This window comes from Pithys albifrons, chromosome 5 (assembly GCF_047495875.1).
Source record: "Pithys albifrons albifrons isolate INPA30051 chromosome 5, PitAlb_v1, whole genome shotgun sequence".
NCBI lineage: Eukaryota > Metazoa > Chordata > Aves > Passeriformes > Thamnophilidae > Pithys > Pithys albifrons.
In genome coordinates this window covers 34,987,798-35,006,444 of record NC_092462.1, presented here as the reverse complement: position 1 = coordinate 35,006,444, position 18,647 = coordinate 34,987,798, and the positions used below count along the sequence as shown (strand labels likewise).

Here is an 18,647-nt window from a genome sequence, read left to right as displayed (position 1 = left end):
AACACCCAACTTCCTGCCTACCTCACCGTCCCCCAATTTTTATTTTTTTTTCTCTGATGTCAGGATTCTTTGGTTTGAGACTTGTATTGAGAAACACAAGTTTTAAGCAACCTGTTGGCATTAAGAAACAATGTACAAACTTTTATTTGAAGAAAATGTCTCAAATATGACAGTAACTTTGGTCATGTTAAAAGGAGGCCATCCAAGTACAAATAAAAATGAACTGCTTTTATAAGCATGGCCACATACAGTATATTCAGATACTGGCTAATAGAAGCTGAGCTTACACGCATAAATAGGCCTTAGTACCATGCAAGTTCAATGCAATTGCATACATTCACTATAAATTTTCAGTTATTCTCATGCCAAATCACCTTTTGGATAAAAAGGTAAAAAAAGAAGTAACATCTAAACATGACCAAAATTGAACAGGAAAAAAAAATCTGAAGTACAGACAACATTTTTATTAAAAAGATCTTGAAATTACACACATTTAAGAAGTGTTATACCGTCTCTGATCTCCTTCAGTGGGAATTAGTAGCGTTAAGCATTGTTACATATCAAAAAATACAGCTCTGTTTTACTACATAGTACTGACATATTCAAAGTACTGTGCCAAATTATAAATAGTAAAATCAGGTTTTGAAGAGTTTCAATAGAGAGCAACAAACATATGCACATAGTATAGTTATGTAACAAAAGTTTTATAAAAGGAAACAAATTTATCCCGTGCCAGCTTGAATTACTGAGATGGGATTCAATGCCTACTATGAAGACTGACAGTTCATTTCCTTAAATATAATTATTAGTGTCTGGAAAAAATAAGACAAAAATTTACTTTCACCAGAATACACACCATTCTTCACCGACAATCCGTTTCTCAGTCATGACTGACGTAAGTCAGTCCTTATGAAAGGTGGCTTTTTTTTTTTGTTGAAGATCTTGCAATTAAAAAAAAGGTCCACTAGGCTTCACAAATTCAATCAGCTTCTGCTCAACTGCAGAATAATCCCACGCATTGCTTCTACCTAGAGTAATCTTCATCATCTGTCATCTGTCATTGTAGACAGTCACATCTTCCACTGTGACTCAAGGTGCAGCTACAAGTAGAGAAGTGCTTAGATACTCAGTCACTTCAAATACACTTGCTGAAGACTGCTTCTAGTGCATAATCAAGTTGAAAATCCCTTTACTGATCATAAGGGTTTGTCAATAACTGTAACACCTAGAGTGGGGAAAAAAGGGATAACTCTTTAGGTAGTATTTTTTTAAAAATCAAGAAAAAATATATACCTATACATGTATATATATCATTTTAGTATAGTATGTTGCAATTAGCATTTAGCTGTGCACCAGCATCCACATACATACTTCTTCCTAATTTCTGACACAAAGCTGTCTGAATCAGTGCAATGTTCTGAAAGTTTCTTCAACTTGAATTTAATTTTGTTATCACTGAAATATATACTTAACATTCACTTAGATAATTCATTTCCGAAACTGCAGTTATTGAAGGAAACAGCTCATTTTCTAAATACCAAATAACTTCTGAATTGGACCCCCTAGACTGAGACCAATTTCTTGTTAAAAAAACTAATCATAACAGAATCATCTTTCTGAATCACCATTTATGTGTCGAATCTCTCTTGAGTACAGTTTAATACCATTGTTTCCTTGTAGTGAATAATTGTTTGAGGTCATCATTCAAAAGGTACCATCAGATTCTTCCTACCCCTTTTAGTACCTTAGGTTTTACCTTAGATAAGACTGTTTGGATGCTTTGTTGAATTTCTTGTCCTAGCTGTTATACTGTAAATAGTCTATTAAAAATATCTATATGCATTACCTGCATAGCTCCTTCCTGTACTCATACAAGATGACACAACTGTCCATTTATCAGTTGTTGGATTATAATACTCCACTGTTGATAAATTACAGGAACCATCATCTCCTCCAACTACATACAAAAGACCATTTACAGCACAAACACCTAAAAAAATGACAAGAAACAAGTATGAAAAATAGCAATTCACTTATTCAACCCCCAAAAAAGCATGGTTTTTATTCTGCCACATCATGAAAGAAGCAGAAATTCACGAACATGCCATTCACACCAAATGACATTGGCACGATTTTAAAGTCATTGTTGCACGTACCTGCATTCCTTCTGCACATGTTCATGTCTGCAACCTGCTTCCACGTACTGGCAATGGGGTCAAACACTTCAACACTTTTTCTTACCAAAGGACCGTCATGACCACCTACTGCATACAATAAATTGTTTAACACACCAACACCTGTGAAAATATGAAAATACTCAGAATTAACCAGAGAATGGTTTGAATGATACAAAGGAGAAAAAACAAATACTGTGTCCACTAACATAGATCATTAAGTCAATGCTAGAAACTCTTTCAAAAAACATTTGGGTCAGGACGCATTAAAGCAAAGAGACAGTAACTATAGCAGGACACTGATAAAGTAGTGCCTTGCATGCCCATCTACCATATTGCAGCATACAAAGACCAGTGCTGTTCTGCAACAGAAGATTTAGAAAATTTTGGACGAAAAATGATGTGCAGGAAAATGAGGATTGTTGAAATTTAGGACTAATTAGAAGTGACAGTAAATGAGACAGTGTGCTCAGCCAGCATAAAGGAAATCTGACAAGATGATAAAGTGTAAGTGAATCTTTAGAAAGTAAAAACTGTGCAATACAGAGGATAAAAGCTGAATGGATAGACATTATACAATAGGGATGTTTCCACTGAAGTGTTGGAATACTTTGTAAACATATATACGGAACAAAAGTAAAGAGTTAAGAGTGAATACCTTCTCTGGGATTTGGAGGAGAATGCCAAGCTTCAGTTATCAAAATATCCAAAAGGATATTAAAACGTATTCTTTAATCCTAAAGTCTCCTTTACTATACAACAAAAGTTTATCAATCTGTGGGCTTGGAATGAAGGAATGAATAAAGCCAGTTCTATCTACTTGCTAACTGGGCTGCACATACTGAAAAGATGGTAATGGGGGAAGCAGAAAGAAAGGTGTCTATTTACTCCTCATTTTATAATGCATTATTAGTATCCAAACATAATAAATTTCAGAAATGTAGGGGGCTTTTGCATTAAAACCCTTGCCTGATGGACCATAAAGACAATTGAAAGAGCACCACTATGAAAATATATTGGGAAATCTAACATATGTCACATTTAAGATTGTGAAACTCAAAGCTGAGATAGAGATTTGCAAATATAGTTCATAAAAGATTCCACAGAAAGGTCACTGCTTAAAATCTTTTTTAAAGGGAAAAAACAAGTATGAATGCAAAAGATCAGTTAAGTCCTCCAGATGAAAAAAATACTCATTGTAAAACAAAAACAACAACAGAGAACCCCAATACCTTAATAACCAGCTGAAATATCTTTGAAAACATATCACTAATATTGTATGTAAGAGCCATTCTTACATATACATGGCTAGAGAAACAACTGTTGAAATGACTAAATTTTCTTACTAAGAAGACTTAATCATTAAAGGAAGAGAGAAAGGAAATATGGAACTTAATTGGTACTGTAACTCTGAAAAATAGCTTTTTGATAGGACACTTTTATAAATCACCCTATCTAATGCTTTATCAGTGATATTCACTACTAACATTTCTTCATATCCTTCCTAGTTCATTTAATTCCTCTTTTATTGCTATTATTTCTAGCTATCATGTCACAGTATAGTATGACAACTTTTCTTTCTCCCACTCTGATCACACATTATTAGACAGGATAATGCAACATGCAGCTTTTGTAGAATTAAACATCACAGAGCTAGAAGGAGGGCTACGATTTTCAGCTTAAATATGTGATGTGGTATAACCCCACCCACCCATACGTTTGCTATAGTTACCAACCTTCCTATTTAGTGTCTAGAGTTTTCCCTCTGCCACATTTTGCCATTTTTTTCTTTCATAGCTCCTTATTTTTAATAATGTCCTCCATTACTCCTTGGTGCTTCGTTTTCCCTTAATCCCACACCCAGTTTCCAGGTCCTACCTTATTTCTTGCTCCTTCCGTCTGTATCCTCTTGTTGCCGTCTTCTGAGTTCTCCTTTCTTTGTTACTTTTCTTTCCTGCCCATTTTTCAGGACCCTGTCTTAAATCTCAGCCCTCCCAAATGGCCTATATATGGATCTGAAGTTCCTCATCCCAATATGTTGCTGGAAACAGATCTGTCCCCGTATTGATCAACTGAGAAGCAGTTGGTACTAAAGAAGGGTTAACCTCTGAAAAGTTGCTTTTGAATGAAGCTGAAGCAGTAGGAACAGAAGAGAGATGAGCTTAAGTTCCTTGAGATGACCAGAGATCCACAAATTTAACACAGGAACAAAATTCTTTGCTGTTAGCACCTATAACACCACCAGGACTGATCACCAGTTGAAACAGTTCTGGTGGGTTTGGATATTAGGCCTCTACAGCCAAGCTCAATCAGCAGTCATGATTTTCACATCACCACCCACTCCTCCAGCACACAAAAATATAGTTTTCCACATATTTAACAGAGTGGTGCAGAAGAATGTCCATTATTTTACTCAATTATAGAGCCTGAAATAACTGACTACATTTACTTTTCCTTTGCCATTTTTTTTTAATCAGAGGGCAAGGTAAAAGGCAGAAGAGAGCTGAGTAAGCAAACACAGTCCTGAACTCAAGGACAAGGGGAGAGAGGAGAGGGGCAGAAAGATCCCAGGAGTTAGTGTATCTAAAGAACTAAAAATTTCAAAGTTGTAGAAGAAATTCAACATTAAAAAAAAATCTGAAAATACTATTGTATAAATGGGCTACAAGCACAACAACAGTTTGCAAAAACAGTATCAAAAAATAAACCCCAAATGCTGAAACAAAATGGTGTGCAGGCAGACTGCAAAATGAAGCTTTGCCACAACCCACCAACACTATTTGTCTTTATAATGATACTTGTAATTTGCCCATTTTATAAAAGTATGTTCTTCAAAATTTGCCAGTATTAAACAGGAGTATCTAATGGTACCCGTATTGCAACTCTGTCCAGTTTTGAATCCAGAATTTACTTCCAAGATGTGCAGATTGAGTTACTAGAAGTGTCACAAGACAATTATTTTCTTGAGGTACAGTGTATCATGTTTCCTTCAATAACATTGTAGTTTTAGTTTAGAAACACAATGAAAACCTGACTTTTAGTCATAAGAGATATCAACGTACTGATTTTGTAAGGCTATAATGGAAGTATCACAAAATATCTTAATTTTAGTAACAAATTTAATACTTTGATAGATTTCTTTTGAATTTGAACTTAAATATAATTATATAGATAAAAACTGTTCAGAGTTAACAAAGAATAACGAAAAGCAAGATGAAAAGTTGGGATAACTATTAATCATCTACTGAGCATACTAGAAGTCCATCCAGATTTATTTGTAGCAATATGTCTTCCAATTATGAAGCACATTAATGCAATCACCAGTAGATAGATACTTGAGGGGTGTTGCTAAAAAACACCTTTGAGTACTTGGCAAAAAACGTTACTTAAACTATTAAAAAATAAATGAAGAAAATAATATCATGGAATTTGACTTGAAAAAGTCCATGGGAACGCATCTAGAGAAATAAAACAACTTCTGCGAGTTGAAAAAACCTGAAATACCAAAAGACAAATAGAGGACAGTGAACAGTAAATGAGATTCAAGTCCATAATATAAATAGATAATGAAAACGCTGAAGTCAGTTTGGAGCTGTGGAAGCATCATTTCATTAAAGTGGAATACCACAGGCACTTTTGATGTCTTTAAAGAGAAATATACATACCCAGAATTGCAAGAAGGAAAAAAAATCCACAAAAAATAAAAAAGGGATTTTAAAGATTATACAAAATAAATGGATATACCTTGGCTAAATGATAAGGAAGGATAACGTGGTAGGGTGTACATGTACAGAGGATGTAAACACCAGGTGATGAGAAGAATTACTGAAGGTGAAATAAAGGGTACATAAGTGGAAGTAATAGGATGAAACCAGTAATACAAACTTAAGAATGAACAAGGACAATATTTCCTGCAGTGAATCAGAATGCAGAACAAGTCCTCCAAACAGGTGGAAACCTAGTCACAGTTCTCATGTAAAGTCAACCTGACAAAGCAGCCCTACACTGGCAAAGAGATATCTCTGAAGAAAAGACATTTTTTCATCCTGGCAGTATTGATTTCGGTACTTCAGTATTTAGGTTACAGTGATTGTTACAATCCATGAGTATTAGTCTGTATGTTAAAAAACATCAGAAGTTGTGGAAAGAGGAGAAACAGGAAAGTATGAAAAAGCAAAGATAAATATTTACTATTAACAGACTGAATCTTACTCTGTAGGACAGTTTTGTTTTATAACCTGCTCTATATCAGTTATCTAGGACTAGAACATTCCATTAGATTTAGACTTTTGCTTACCTTTTATATTCTTAAGATACATTTTAAACCCATAAATTTTCAGTTCTACAAGGATAGTTCATCCTTGTCCACTCACCCGCTCCACTCCGTCTAGTGCTCATTTCTGCAACATAGCTCCACTCATTTGTATTAGCATCATAGCATTCTACTGAACTAAGGCACTGCCGTGATGCTCCATCGTAACCACCAACAGCATACAGTTTACCTAGAAGGGTAACCAACAGAATGCAACAAATTTCTAATACACATAGACTGTACTGGTACACAGGCAGAAAGGATGTAATTGTTCTCTAGATTAGCTACTAATCAGTACCTGTCATCAAGCAATTACTGAGTTTCTACTCTGTAAACAGTTTAGGTTATAGCACACCATAGTTTTTGTCATTTTCAAGATGTAAAAGGCAGTCAGTATCTACAAGAACAATGCAAGTCGAAATATTTTAAATTGCCTAGCTGAAATACAAAAGCAAGGTTTTTAATTAAGCATTCTTCAAAAGCAAGTTAATTCAAGTATGTTCAATGCTGGACACTCACAAATAGACAGCTCAACCCAAGACAGCTTCCTAGAACTATCAGAAATTCATATGAAAATTAACTGTACAGTCTGCATTTTCAGATTAGAAACAGCAGTATGCAGTTAAAACATGCGAACCTAAAGTTGTTTCAAGATCCAAGACACAGCCCACGCCTGCATTGCGCAAGTGACATCCAGGCTATTCACCACCAACCTACTGGAAAGTCAGCAGTTTTCCTGGCACTGTCCTTGGGATCATCCCCAGCATGCAGCCAGCAAACTGAGCCACGGATAACTGAGCTGACAATACAGTAGTGCTACATCACTAAAGACCAACTGATAAGGTTGTCACTTCAGCTCTCTGACTTTGCTGACATACACAATATAGAGTAGACATGCTTAGAGAGCTTTTCTATCAGACACAGTTGAAGCTCTGAAAAAAAATACTAAAACTACTATGGTAAAAACTGATAAAACCCAGGTGGAATTATTACATATTGTTCATTCCATTTGAATTACAAGGTTGAGCAAAAGCATAAATGAGAAGTATGTTTTCAAAAGTAAGAAAAAGTAGTAGGGTAAGTGATTATATTTCCCCCCTAGTTTTTCTACTGTAATTTGTCAACTTACCTCCAACAACACCTACACCAACACTACTTCTTCTTGTGTTCATTGGAGCTACATGAAACCACTCGTTAGTCTTTAAGTTGTAAACTTCGACTGATGATAAACCTATGAAGACAATATAACATTATTTTCTCTATAAATCTAGGTGGAACATACTGTCTAGCTTTCAGAAAATTCTTCCTATCTGAAAATGCAAATTATTTCATTTTAAGGACTGTTCATTACTGTACAAAAAGCATAACTGATGTCCTTTACATAGCCAGTTACAGTCAACATATTCTTGGTGTCTGAAAATGGACAAATTACTAAAAGCTTTTGCTGAACTTTGAGAAATTCTTCCCTCATTTTTTCCTTTCTTTTTAATTAAGTCACATTCTTTCTCCTACATATGCTTCTACAATAGTTATTAAGCAAAAGGATTGCCTCTGCACAAATGGTTTCATGCACTTGGGAAGAGAATGAACAGTGTATTTCTAAAGCCTTGCCACAGGTCAGGAAAAACTGTTTATAATGCTATTTACACTACATGAAAATGCAGGAATAACTGCTCACATCTTCCAGAAGTTAAGGACTCTGACTGCAGAAGGAATATTGAATGAGAACTTGTCAAAAATTCACTATTCATTAAATCTGAACACTTAAGACAGGAGGAAACAATCCAATGTTCAGGTAGAGGGGTTGTGACCCACTTAAGTACATTGCACATCACTGGATGCCAGGCTAGCCACATGCTTGGTTTCACCACAGCCACCAAGAAAGAGACATTCAAATTTGATACAATTATGTAAAGAGTAGTCAAAACTATTCAGAAGTGTGTAAGGCAAATATACCTGTACTCCCATCAAATCCTCCTACAGCATAAAGAAGGCCATTTAATACAGCTGCTCCCAATGTGCTTCTCCTGTCTTGCATGTTAGCAACACTTGTCCACTGGTCCTTCACTGGGTCATAGGAGTCTACTGTGCGAACTCTTAAAGAACCATTGAAACCCCCAACAGCGTAAACCATGCCTCCCATGTACACCATTCCTAGGAGCAAGGAAATGGGGAGGAAAGATGAGTGTTTTGGTCTCTTTGTCAATTAATTTTATTCCGTATTGTCCTAAGTATGCAGATACTTGACACAATTTACAGTACTCACTACACTTGTGGTGCTTTTGACAGTCTTCGTTCAGATTAAGCACTAGAGGTTCTGACACTTTTTGCTGCTAATAGCTCACACTTCTGATTACCATGCTGGCTGAAATTCTTCTTGCTTAGATAGCTCAGCTGCTTCAAGATCACATTTTCATGCTTTTAATAGTGGTTGATCACTTCTTCACATTCTTTATTTCATTTAATAATAATAATAGGGTATTTTAATAGCAAAATTAGTCATTATTGCAACACATTAATATTTAAATTTATTTATCCCGTGTGTCTAATGAAGGTAATAAAGCAGTTTATCCTACAGATTACAAACTGAAGCACAAAAATTAAGCACAATTTATCAAACTTGTATTGTTCCAAATTAGCAAGTAATTCAAATGCTGAAGTCAAGGCTTAGTCCTTCTCTGATAAGTATCTTAAGTACTGTTCCAAAAAACACACAATGGTTTATACAGATGCCTGAATTCTGACGCATTACCATCCAAACCAAAAAATTGGGCATTGCTTACCTGCTCTACATCTTCTGGAAGGCAATTCAGCCACCTGATGCCAGCGTTCTTCTTTAAAATCATAGCATTCAACACTCCGAATTGCCTTTGGTGCCTGTCCTCCAACTACCATCATCAACTAAAACGGAGATAATAATAATTGTTAGTCATCTGCATATAGGAGAGCACCTGAAAGATCAAAAGTGTTAAAAAAATAAAGCAAGCCTCTGTACAAGAAATAATTTAGGGCTGCTTCTCCTAAATTAGAAATTGGTGTCTTGCAAACTAGGCAAAATTGATTGCTGGGTTTTTTTAAACAAATGTAATTCATAATTATTGTATTCAGAGGAAATACCTTAAGTAGAAAAGTAATTAGAATCTAAGTAAAGCTCCCACAAACAAGGGAGATCCTGCTGTATCTTCACATCCTACTCTGACCTCCGGTATGAGAATTCAATGTCTATGATGTGTAATGAAACTGTGACCATCCATCTGCTGGAAAGAATCTCCTATTCCATTACTGCAGTAGTCACAACAGTACTATGAGAAAACTTCTTTACTTCATTGGAGAGAAGATAATATCTATTGTTTGTTTTGTTTTCTCCTAAAATGGACGAAAGGCAATATTTAACTAAAAATTGAATAAAATGTCTCAACTCAGAAGCTTCACTCATCTTTGCTTGGTTTCAATTGTTTCTTTTTTTTTTAACAGTGGACTTATTTCCCACTGTATATTTCTGAAATGCTGAAGCACTTATTAAAGATGTTTTCTGGGAGGAGAGGTAGTGGTGGTACTGTGTGTAGGTGCGAGACTAAAACACCTATATTGTAAGTAGCATGGAGTGCAAAGCTAATCACTTGTTATAATTTTGTGATAAATATTCTGGTACTGTAATACCCCAACAGACAGCCATGCTCTTATGAAATCTTTTAAAATGGAGTTTGAAGTAGTAAGTACATTGGAAAGATAAGGGTCTTACTTTTGGAAGGCTAGCGGGTGTTCTCAATTTTGTTCGAGTGCTTTTCATCAATGCTCGTTGCTCAGTTGGTAGCAAGTGATACTTCATAGCTTCAATGAGGTAATCTTTACAAGCACTGCTGTTCTTAACCAATATTTCCTCTTCAACTCTCTGTTTATTAATAGAAGTTTAACAAGTTATGAGCATGTTAAGGAAGTAAAACACAAATCACAGTCTGAAGTGTAATAAAGCCTGTGTTGTATCACACAAATGCAGATTCATCTAATTTTTCAGATGGTTGTTTAGCCAGTTAGACACAAATTTATGTGTTGGCAATATGCAGTCCCTAAAAAGAAAAAAATAGATGTTGATTCTAACCAAATCTTTTATCAGAGATTGCATTACAAATGAAAGGTAACCTGATCTCAGCGAACTGCATTGTTCAGATTACTAAAGTGGTATAACATGTAGTCAGTCAAACAGATAAATTACTTATATAAGTCATCCTCTAAGTGGCAGTCCCTCACCTGACTCAGTGTGTGCATGTGCACATGCATATGTGGTAATGGCTGTCTGTTTAATTTTACTATCAGTAATAAAATACATGACACTGTTCTTTAAATTTTAAATTATTCATCTGGCATTAAAATACTGAACAGAAATGTTCACACGCAGAATAATTAGTATTCCTTTTTGCTTACCTGAACTAAATATTCCCGAGAAAGCAAAGGAAGCCGAACATGCTCCATCAGACGTGCCATTAACTCCTGCCTTACATCTTTGTCATGGTTTACCCAGGCTATCACTGCTTCAAATACCTTCCAGAAAATAAACAAATGTGAGTCTCTTTACTTACAAGTTCCTAAGTATGAAAACATCAGTGTGCCTCCAAAAATAGTTTTGCTTACGCTAAAATTCCTAATATAAGAAAAGATGCAGCTACAGCTTCCATTACTTCCATATTTATCAACTACAAAATTAAGTGTATTAGCCAGTCTCCTTTTATACTGCTCATCTGCTGGTGTTTCAAGGATAGTTGTGCTACACTGATAAAATGCAGACAGTAACTTCATTGATACTGAAAATCCAGTAAAGGTAAGTAAACAAACAACACAGCAGCACCGATATTACAGTTCTCATACTTTTCTTCCTTTCTTGGAGAATTGGCCTGCCACATCACCATTCAAATGACTTATCATCACCGAGTCTTACTGAGAGAATAATCCCAAGCCTAGTTTGACTTCCATTGCACAGCAGCGTATCATACATTGCACTAAAACCTTAATTATACTCTACAAAAGCAACATCACATGTATCAAAGTGATAGAACTGGACCTTCAGGGTATTACAGTAATAACAGCATGCCTTTGCCAGCTGCAGTTTAAGCATACAGTTCTTAGATTCAAAGTTTCAAAAAGGCTTTAACATGAAACACTACCTAGCCATACAAATCAGTACTCAAACATGATTTTGAACACAATTTCGCGTCATTTGAACAGAGGTGTTAGTACAACTACATGCTCCTTGGAAGAAAGAAAACCAACATACCTCGAATAGATCATAACTGAATAAAAAAAGCTTATAATGAACACATCCACAAGCTGAAAATCATTAGAAGTTTGTAGAAATGCCCTGGGCTCACTGAAGACCACAGTGTTTCAAAATTAGCTCTTAAAGATTGAGATCTATCCAGTACACATTAAACTCCAGTTAGGTAACACCAAGCTGCCTAGTCATCTCCCTTGCAAGCCACATTTGTTCAGTTAGGCTAAACAGCTCACATATACATATAGAGTTTTAGTATCTTTGTGGGACAGCTGATGTTACAAGTTAGCAAATGGCATATACTTGCTTTGCAAACTTCGAGTTATTTATACCTTGGTAAACTAAACTCCTATGTATGTGACTCAGCATGCGTTCTGTTTGTTCTCTTTGAAGATGAGAAGGAATTTCCATTTAATGTACTTTGTTTTTTGTTTGTTTGGGTTTTTGTTTTTTTTTTTTCCCCAAAGAAGAGTAATGTGAGTTAATACAGTTTTAGGATTTGTAAGATACTAATTTTCAACATCAGACTGGTAATACTTTGGGAAAAAATGCACTAAGACAATAAAAAACACATCCAAAGAAGTATAAAAGAGCAATATGAGGAAGCTTTCTCTCTCACCCAAAGGATAAAAAGAATAATAGGATACGGATGATCTTACCTTCTCCTCTGAGGCAATTGTGAGTTTGTCACTGGATATAAGACTGCACACCTGCTCTACACCAAGATTGAGGTATTCTTCACTAAGTACAACATCGGAAAAGTGCTGTTCTGTAGGAAGAAATATGTTAACATACAGTGTGACACGTATCTCAAAACAAGCATTAAAGCAGCAGGGGAAAACAGAGGAAAGGGATTCAATTGCATGCTATTTTGTCATAACTAGAAGCAATATCTTAAAACCTTTTCTGTAAGTTAAAGCTTGGTCTCACAATTAGCTTTTATACTTAAAGGTTCTTTAAAATAACTGAAATATTAAAACACAAGTATTGACCATAGCAATTTTCAGCACTGCTTAATCTCAGTATTTCTCCTTGACAATTATATAAATCTCATTTTGCTAACTTTATACACACAAATACAGCAAAAATTACTTCAGATAAAGAACATGCTCTGTATATTGTTGACAAACATGTTTTAAATCTGTAGTTCAACATGAACAATAATTGATTCATCAGAACTAACCAGAAGTGTCAAAATCAATCCTGGATCCTGTTGCATCTTTCACAACTACTCCAAGGTCATAAAATTTGGCATATCACAATCTCTACAATGTGTAGAAAGTCAGTAATTTTCCCTCAGATTTTCTTTTTTAAAGCCTCAACCTAAAGTTAACTAACAAAATTTAATGTTTTCAGTTATAGAATAATTTTTTAACACAGAGCATGTATCTTTATCATTGTTGTTCAGTTATTCAGTTGCCCCCTTCCTTCCTTAAAATTGCTACCATTCAGTTACTTAAAAAAAATAGTTCCATTTAGTTAAATTATTTTTGTCCTCTTCTGTTATTCCTAATAGAAGGGACAACTGTTACTGCGAATTTGAGAATTCACTCAAGAATAAGTTAAAAAGAGACCATCAAACATATTCAAACTAAAGAACATTTTATAGCCTTTTCTATCACTCTACTAGTGCTACTATAGTTAAGACTCCATATTTGAGAAGCAGCTTCAAGCTGTTAAAAAATTTAAAGAATGCTGAGTGCTTCCAGCTCTGGAGATTTAATTTCCAGTTAAACTTTGCAGGGTACAACAGCTCTTTTTTACTTTACTAAAATACAGAGAGTATAAAATAATAAATATAACTCAGTATAATTCTCATCCTTTATCTAGTTCCGCATACTGTTCCTTGAAATAGGGAGCACAAATTGCTTCAGATGGAAGTCCAAGAATTTATATGAAAAGTATGATAATAAAACCTCCTCTCATAAAGGTCTCACTATAACCATAAATGATTAGAGTTTGCTAGCTAGAAAGATGGTATTTTACCTTAACCACATTTTACTAAACAATGAGTTTAGTGAGATACAGTCTAGTCCCCTTGAATCCTGTTAAAATCTTGACTTTATTATTTTCCTGTAGTAATAGTCCCCCAGTAACAACAAACAAAAAGCCACTAGATTTAACACCCAGTTTACCGTTAATTAGTTCTCAGTTTCAATCTGAGTCCCCATACTAATGCTACTATGCAACTAATGCTACTATGCTACTAATGCTACTAAGCTGCAACCTGTTTATTCAAAATCATCCGTTACTCTATTTCCTTTTTAGTCTTCACCTCTAAAGTAGATAGTCCTTGCATTTTCAGTCCCTTACCCTACCAGCCTTTTCATTCATGAAATCATCATCACTAAAAGTTCCTCTAATTCTGCAGCATTCTCTTATGATAGGCAGTATTTTCTGCAGTATTTCAGGTATAGGAGAAAAAGGATGAGGAGAATTACTATTGATTTTTTTTAACATCCCCAATACTTTTCCACTCTTTACAAATAATTTCCTGTCTTCAAAACTGATGGACAGATAACCTTTGGGCAGAAGCCAATTGAAATTACAGCTTAAATGGATTATTTGAAATAAATAAAAACTGAAAAATAACAAGAAAATGCAAAACCAATTAAATCTGCCTATGGCAATTAATGTAATGCTGTTCAAATGTTGAAGACAGGTGGCTTTATTACATATATAATTGTTTATGAAAACCAAACTTTTTGCATCTTTTTTAACAAGAAGGATATCAGCATCTTTGAAATAATATGATTCAGTACTATATTTGAAAAAAAAAATCACACTTGGATCCTCTTTTCCCCATAATGAGGAGACAAAAATAGTATTGGAGGTGTGTGAAATTTTTTGCTGCCTGGGTTAAGATTTGAATTATCTCATATTATTGCTCACTTCCTGAAAGATTTGATAATCTGAAGATATTAACATCAAACGTGATGAAACTCGTAACATGATTAAATATTTCATGCATCTGTCCCCTGTAAAATCTTAAATTACCTTGTTTTTTTATTTATTGTATTAGGTAACATACTTCTTTTTTAATGAACATCTTCTAGAGAAGCAAAGAGAGAACTATCCAGATGGAAGTTTCCATAAGAGAATAAAATAATAATTTTTTCCTAAATCAGAATTTTCCACACAGTATGCAACTCTGACAAATTTGTACTGGAATCCTGCCCCATTTCTTGCCTCTTTACTCAGACATTGAAGCCAGCTGGCTCCAAAGTCTGGCAGCCTGGAAACAAGCTGGCTTAGGAACTGCAGAGGATTGGCTCCCAAATTCCCACTTCCTCAGCAAGTAGAATCCTACTTCTTTATTATCAAAACTAAAATCTGTCTTTTAAAAAAAACCCTTCCATTTTAGGACATTTCTAAAATATCTGTTCCAATTGCATATGAAAAACAGATTTTCACATTTTCACAACCGAGTCAGTTTGTATCTGAATAGCTAAAAATCTGTCCTTGTCTGCCCTGTACCAGCAGGATGGGACTTTAGTTGCAGGAACAAACTATGAGGACTAAAAGGACTCCTTAACAACAGTAGAGGGGCTAGTAACAAAATATTTGTAAGTACAATAAACAATCCCAGCAAGAAGAGCATAGAAAGATAATAGGAGATGTACATGTAAGACTTTTCGTACATGATTAGTCTGGAGCCATGTATGACACATGTATGTGCAGCAAAAAGCACTTGACAGCTCTTCTATCTGAAAGGCACAAAATCTTCCTGGTCCATAAAGATACTGACATTATATTTTTCAATTACATAGGAAGGAAAGCTACATCTGAAATCTACATAGGATGTTTTATGCTATAAACATTTGTAGATTAACACCAAAACACTTGTTCACTTATTTGTATACCTGCAGTCAGAAGAGATCTTCCCAAAGCCACATTAATGTGTATGAAAAAAAATGGCCACAGCTTAACAGTGCCAGAGTCTGCAGCTGGAAAAAGGGAAAACCTCCTCATTCTCTAGATCTTTTCATGACTGTATTCAAACATGTGTTTATGTGTGAGGCAAAATATCACAACCAAATATACTGAGTTTCCTAAGTGCCTCTTGTCTGGTTTAGGGCAACTATTTCTATTCCACAAAAGAAATTATTTTTTTATAACCCAACTGGAGTACCTGCACCTTTCTGATGTGATACTACTACAAAACCACTGGAATGTTACAGCACTTTGTTTCCCGTTCTTTCTGAACTGATGACCTCTTGTTTTAGAGCAATGCATAGCATGGGAGCTTGGAAAGGTCAAAGCCTTATGGTCACTTAGAAGAAAGATGGAAAACAGTTTCTCAAGCAGATGAAACAAAAACATGAAGAAGAATTATCTTTAAAAATATTGCTTCAATTCATAATGTCACATTGTCATTTTTTGGCTTGGGACAAAAGGTCTTTGCTAATGGCCTAATTTAAGGCACTGATCAAGCAGGGATCCCAGCCTTATTGCAGAAGGATAGACACAAGCTCTGCCAGTTGGAGAACCAGTAGGAACTAAACACTACAGAGTATTTTTTTAATATGATTTACTTGTCAATTTTATGCCTAAATAACTGCTTTTTAGAACACCATGAAATTCACAGAAGCCAAGGCAACAACAGCATAGCAACAGACGTTGCTACTCAGAATAGAATCATAAGAAAGATTCTGAAAACTACATCCTTTCAATCTCATGCATTTGGATGTACACAAGAATAGTCTGTAGAAGACCACTTTCTGAGTCAAAATTGTTATTTTGTGAACATCCTTTAAGATTATGTAGGACATATCCCAGACTAAAACTAAAGACAGATGAGGATGCTCATGTTGCATCCTCTTCATAGGAATCCTCACACAAGAAGGATGAGAGGCCTTAGCTATGCATAGTCCCTGAGTGTGCAAGAGCAACAAGACCCAGAGCAGAATTACTTTGGAGCATGATGAGAACAGGTAGTATCTCAAAGTTTAATTGCAACATAAGCTCGTTCCAAGTAACCTGTATCAATTGTCCACGATTTTCAGATCTCTCCATAGGCATCACAGGTGGATATAAGTGACTCTCCTAGAAATCTTGCACTCTGCTACAGAAGGATCAACCCCACCATAGGATAATGAAGCTCCAATTTCAATGAAAGTTGAGTTTTTACTCCCACTGGAAGCAGTAACTTTTGATCCATTGGCATCCATTTGCTTTTATACTATCATTGTCTATTAGCAGAACTATCTCCCTGACTAGTTTTGTATAAATATAAAGTAACAGGTAAAACAAAAAACTGGGAGAAGTTAAAAATAAAAATGCTTTTCATTTTCTCATGTAGAGAAATATTTTCACTGCTTTTGTCAATCTAACAATCCTTTTCTGTACTCACTCTGACTTCTGGAGCCTTCATTCCAAAATGTCTGCTCTGAGAGTTAAGCTGCCTGTGATACAAGGCCTAATTCTGAAATGGCACAGCCACATATTTTTGTCTCAGACTTTTGAGAATTTTTTTTCCATTGTAAGAAAGCTTTGATGAACTAAAAAGAGCCATTTGAGGTAAAAACAGGGTGAAAAGGAGCTATGATAGCTGAGATACAGGCAGTAAGTAGCCTGAAAATTCAAGAGGAAAACCATTGACCCGAAAATGTACAGAAGTGTAGAGAAGAAAATTGGAGTCAGCAGACAGAAATTCAGCAAGACTGATGATCAGCCAGTGCCAAGGAGAAATGAAGGCCAACTCTTTCTCTCTTGATGCTTTTACCTGGAACACTGAGCATTCTGGTGCTCAGTCTAGTAGCGTGCATGTCCTGTGTGGGACCAACGAACAGCTTCCCTCTTTTTTTCACTTGCCTATAACCTGTTTGCAGAGTCTCTCTGAGCACAGTAAAGGATGCCTGAACAAAATGACTCAGGGAGGGAGAGTTACCAGTTGGACACAGTTCCTGTGCTCTCAAAACACATTTAACCAGTAATGCACTCAAGATCTTCCCAGGGTCTATGTTTCTAGAAAGTAATCTACATAAATATTAGCTTCAACTACTAAACTGAACAATGATTGTTTAGAAGTAACTGAAGTAGTTTAGAGATTTGGTTTAGTTTAGTTTAGAAGTAACTGAGGCCCAGAAGTCACAACAGAAGTTGGAAAAAATAATTTAAAATTCAAAATTAGGCAGCAGCTATATTAAAATGTGTTCCCTAAAACATTAAGCCGCTGAACATTAGCTCTAGTCAATAAATGTATATCTTGCTTTTTATTGCACAAAAGGTCAAAAATATAATAGCTTTTTGGATTTGATACTGTATTATTGAAAGATAAAATGATTTAATTAAAACATTTTGCATAGTTGTCTAAATACAAATATCACAAAGTCATTCAGTCATGTACACATCACAAATTCTTGAGTAAGTACTTTCAAAAACAATCTGAAAAGATTTTGAATGTTTAAATTGATATATCAATAATTTGAATAAAATTTTACTTGACTGAAAGCTTCTGAGTATGCCTGATTTGTATACCTCAGTTGTACACTTAAGACAGTAGTCACAGATTCTGTTGACAGACATCTACTCATGATTTTGCTGCATTTCTGTTTTTTCCTGAAACATCCCTCCTTGATAGAAATAATATAATCTCCTTGGGGTTAGGAAAAAAACCCTATACCAGAAAACAGATTTTCTAGGAATAAAGACAACTGAAAGCATTCATCCAAGTCTTTGTGTTTATGACATCTAAATTTACTCAAGGCAACAAAACCCCTATTATTTGGACCTGGACATAAGAGTTGAAACACTTAATGCTCTATTTCAGTAAAATCTTCGATTTTAACTCTGTACTAATTGTTAACGATGCTGTACATTTTAGAAAAGTTATGAAAAGCAATGCAATCACATACTTTTTTCTACAGGACATTTCATTATCAGGACATTTCAT

General features: G+C 35.1%; 1 protein-coding gene across 3 annotated transcripts in view; it reads right to left on the bottom strand.

Moving 5' to 3' along the window:
• Positions 1-449: 449 nt before the first annotated feature.
• Positions 450-18,647, bottom strand: part of KLHL2 (kelch like family member 2) — a 61,955-nt gene continuing 43,757 nt past the window's right edge. For all 3 annotated transcript variants that reach the window (XM_071556199.1, XM_071556201.1, XM_071556200.1), the window contains 10 exons: positions 12,412-12,521; positions 10,909-11,025; positions 10,229-10,378; positions 9,270-9,387; positions 8,443-8,640; positions 7,616-7,717; positions 6,548-6,676; positions 2,157-2,297; positions 1,847-1,990; positions 450-1,225 (listed from right to left, as the gene is read on the bottom strand). In XM_071556199.1, coding sequence (XP_071412300.1) covers positions 1,197-1,225; positions 1,847-1,990; positions 2,157-2,297; positions 6,548-6,676; positions 7,616-7,717; positions 8,443-8,640; positions 9,270-9,387; positions 10,229-10,378; positions 10,909-11,025; positions 12,412-12,521 — 1,238 coding nt within the window. In that variant the 3' untranslated portion in view covers positions 450-1,196. The remainder of the gene's footprint in view (positions 1,226-1,846; positions 1,991-2,156; positions 2,298-6,547; positions 6,677-7,615; positions 7,718-8,442; positions 8,641-9,269; positions 9,388-10,228; positions 10,379-10,908; positions 11,026-12,411; positions 12,522-18,647) is intronic.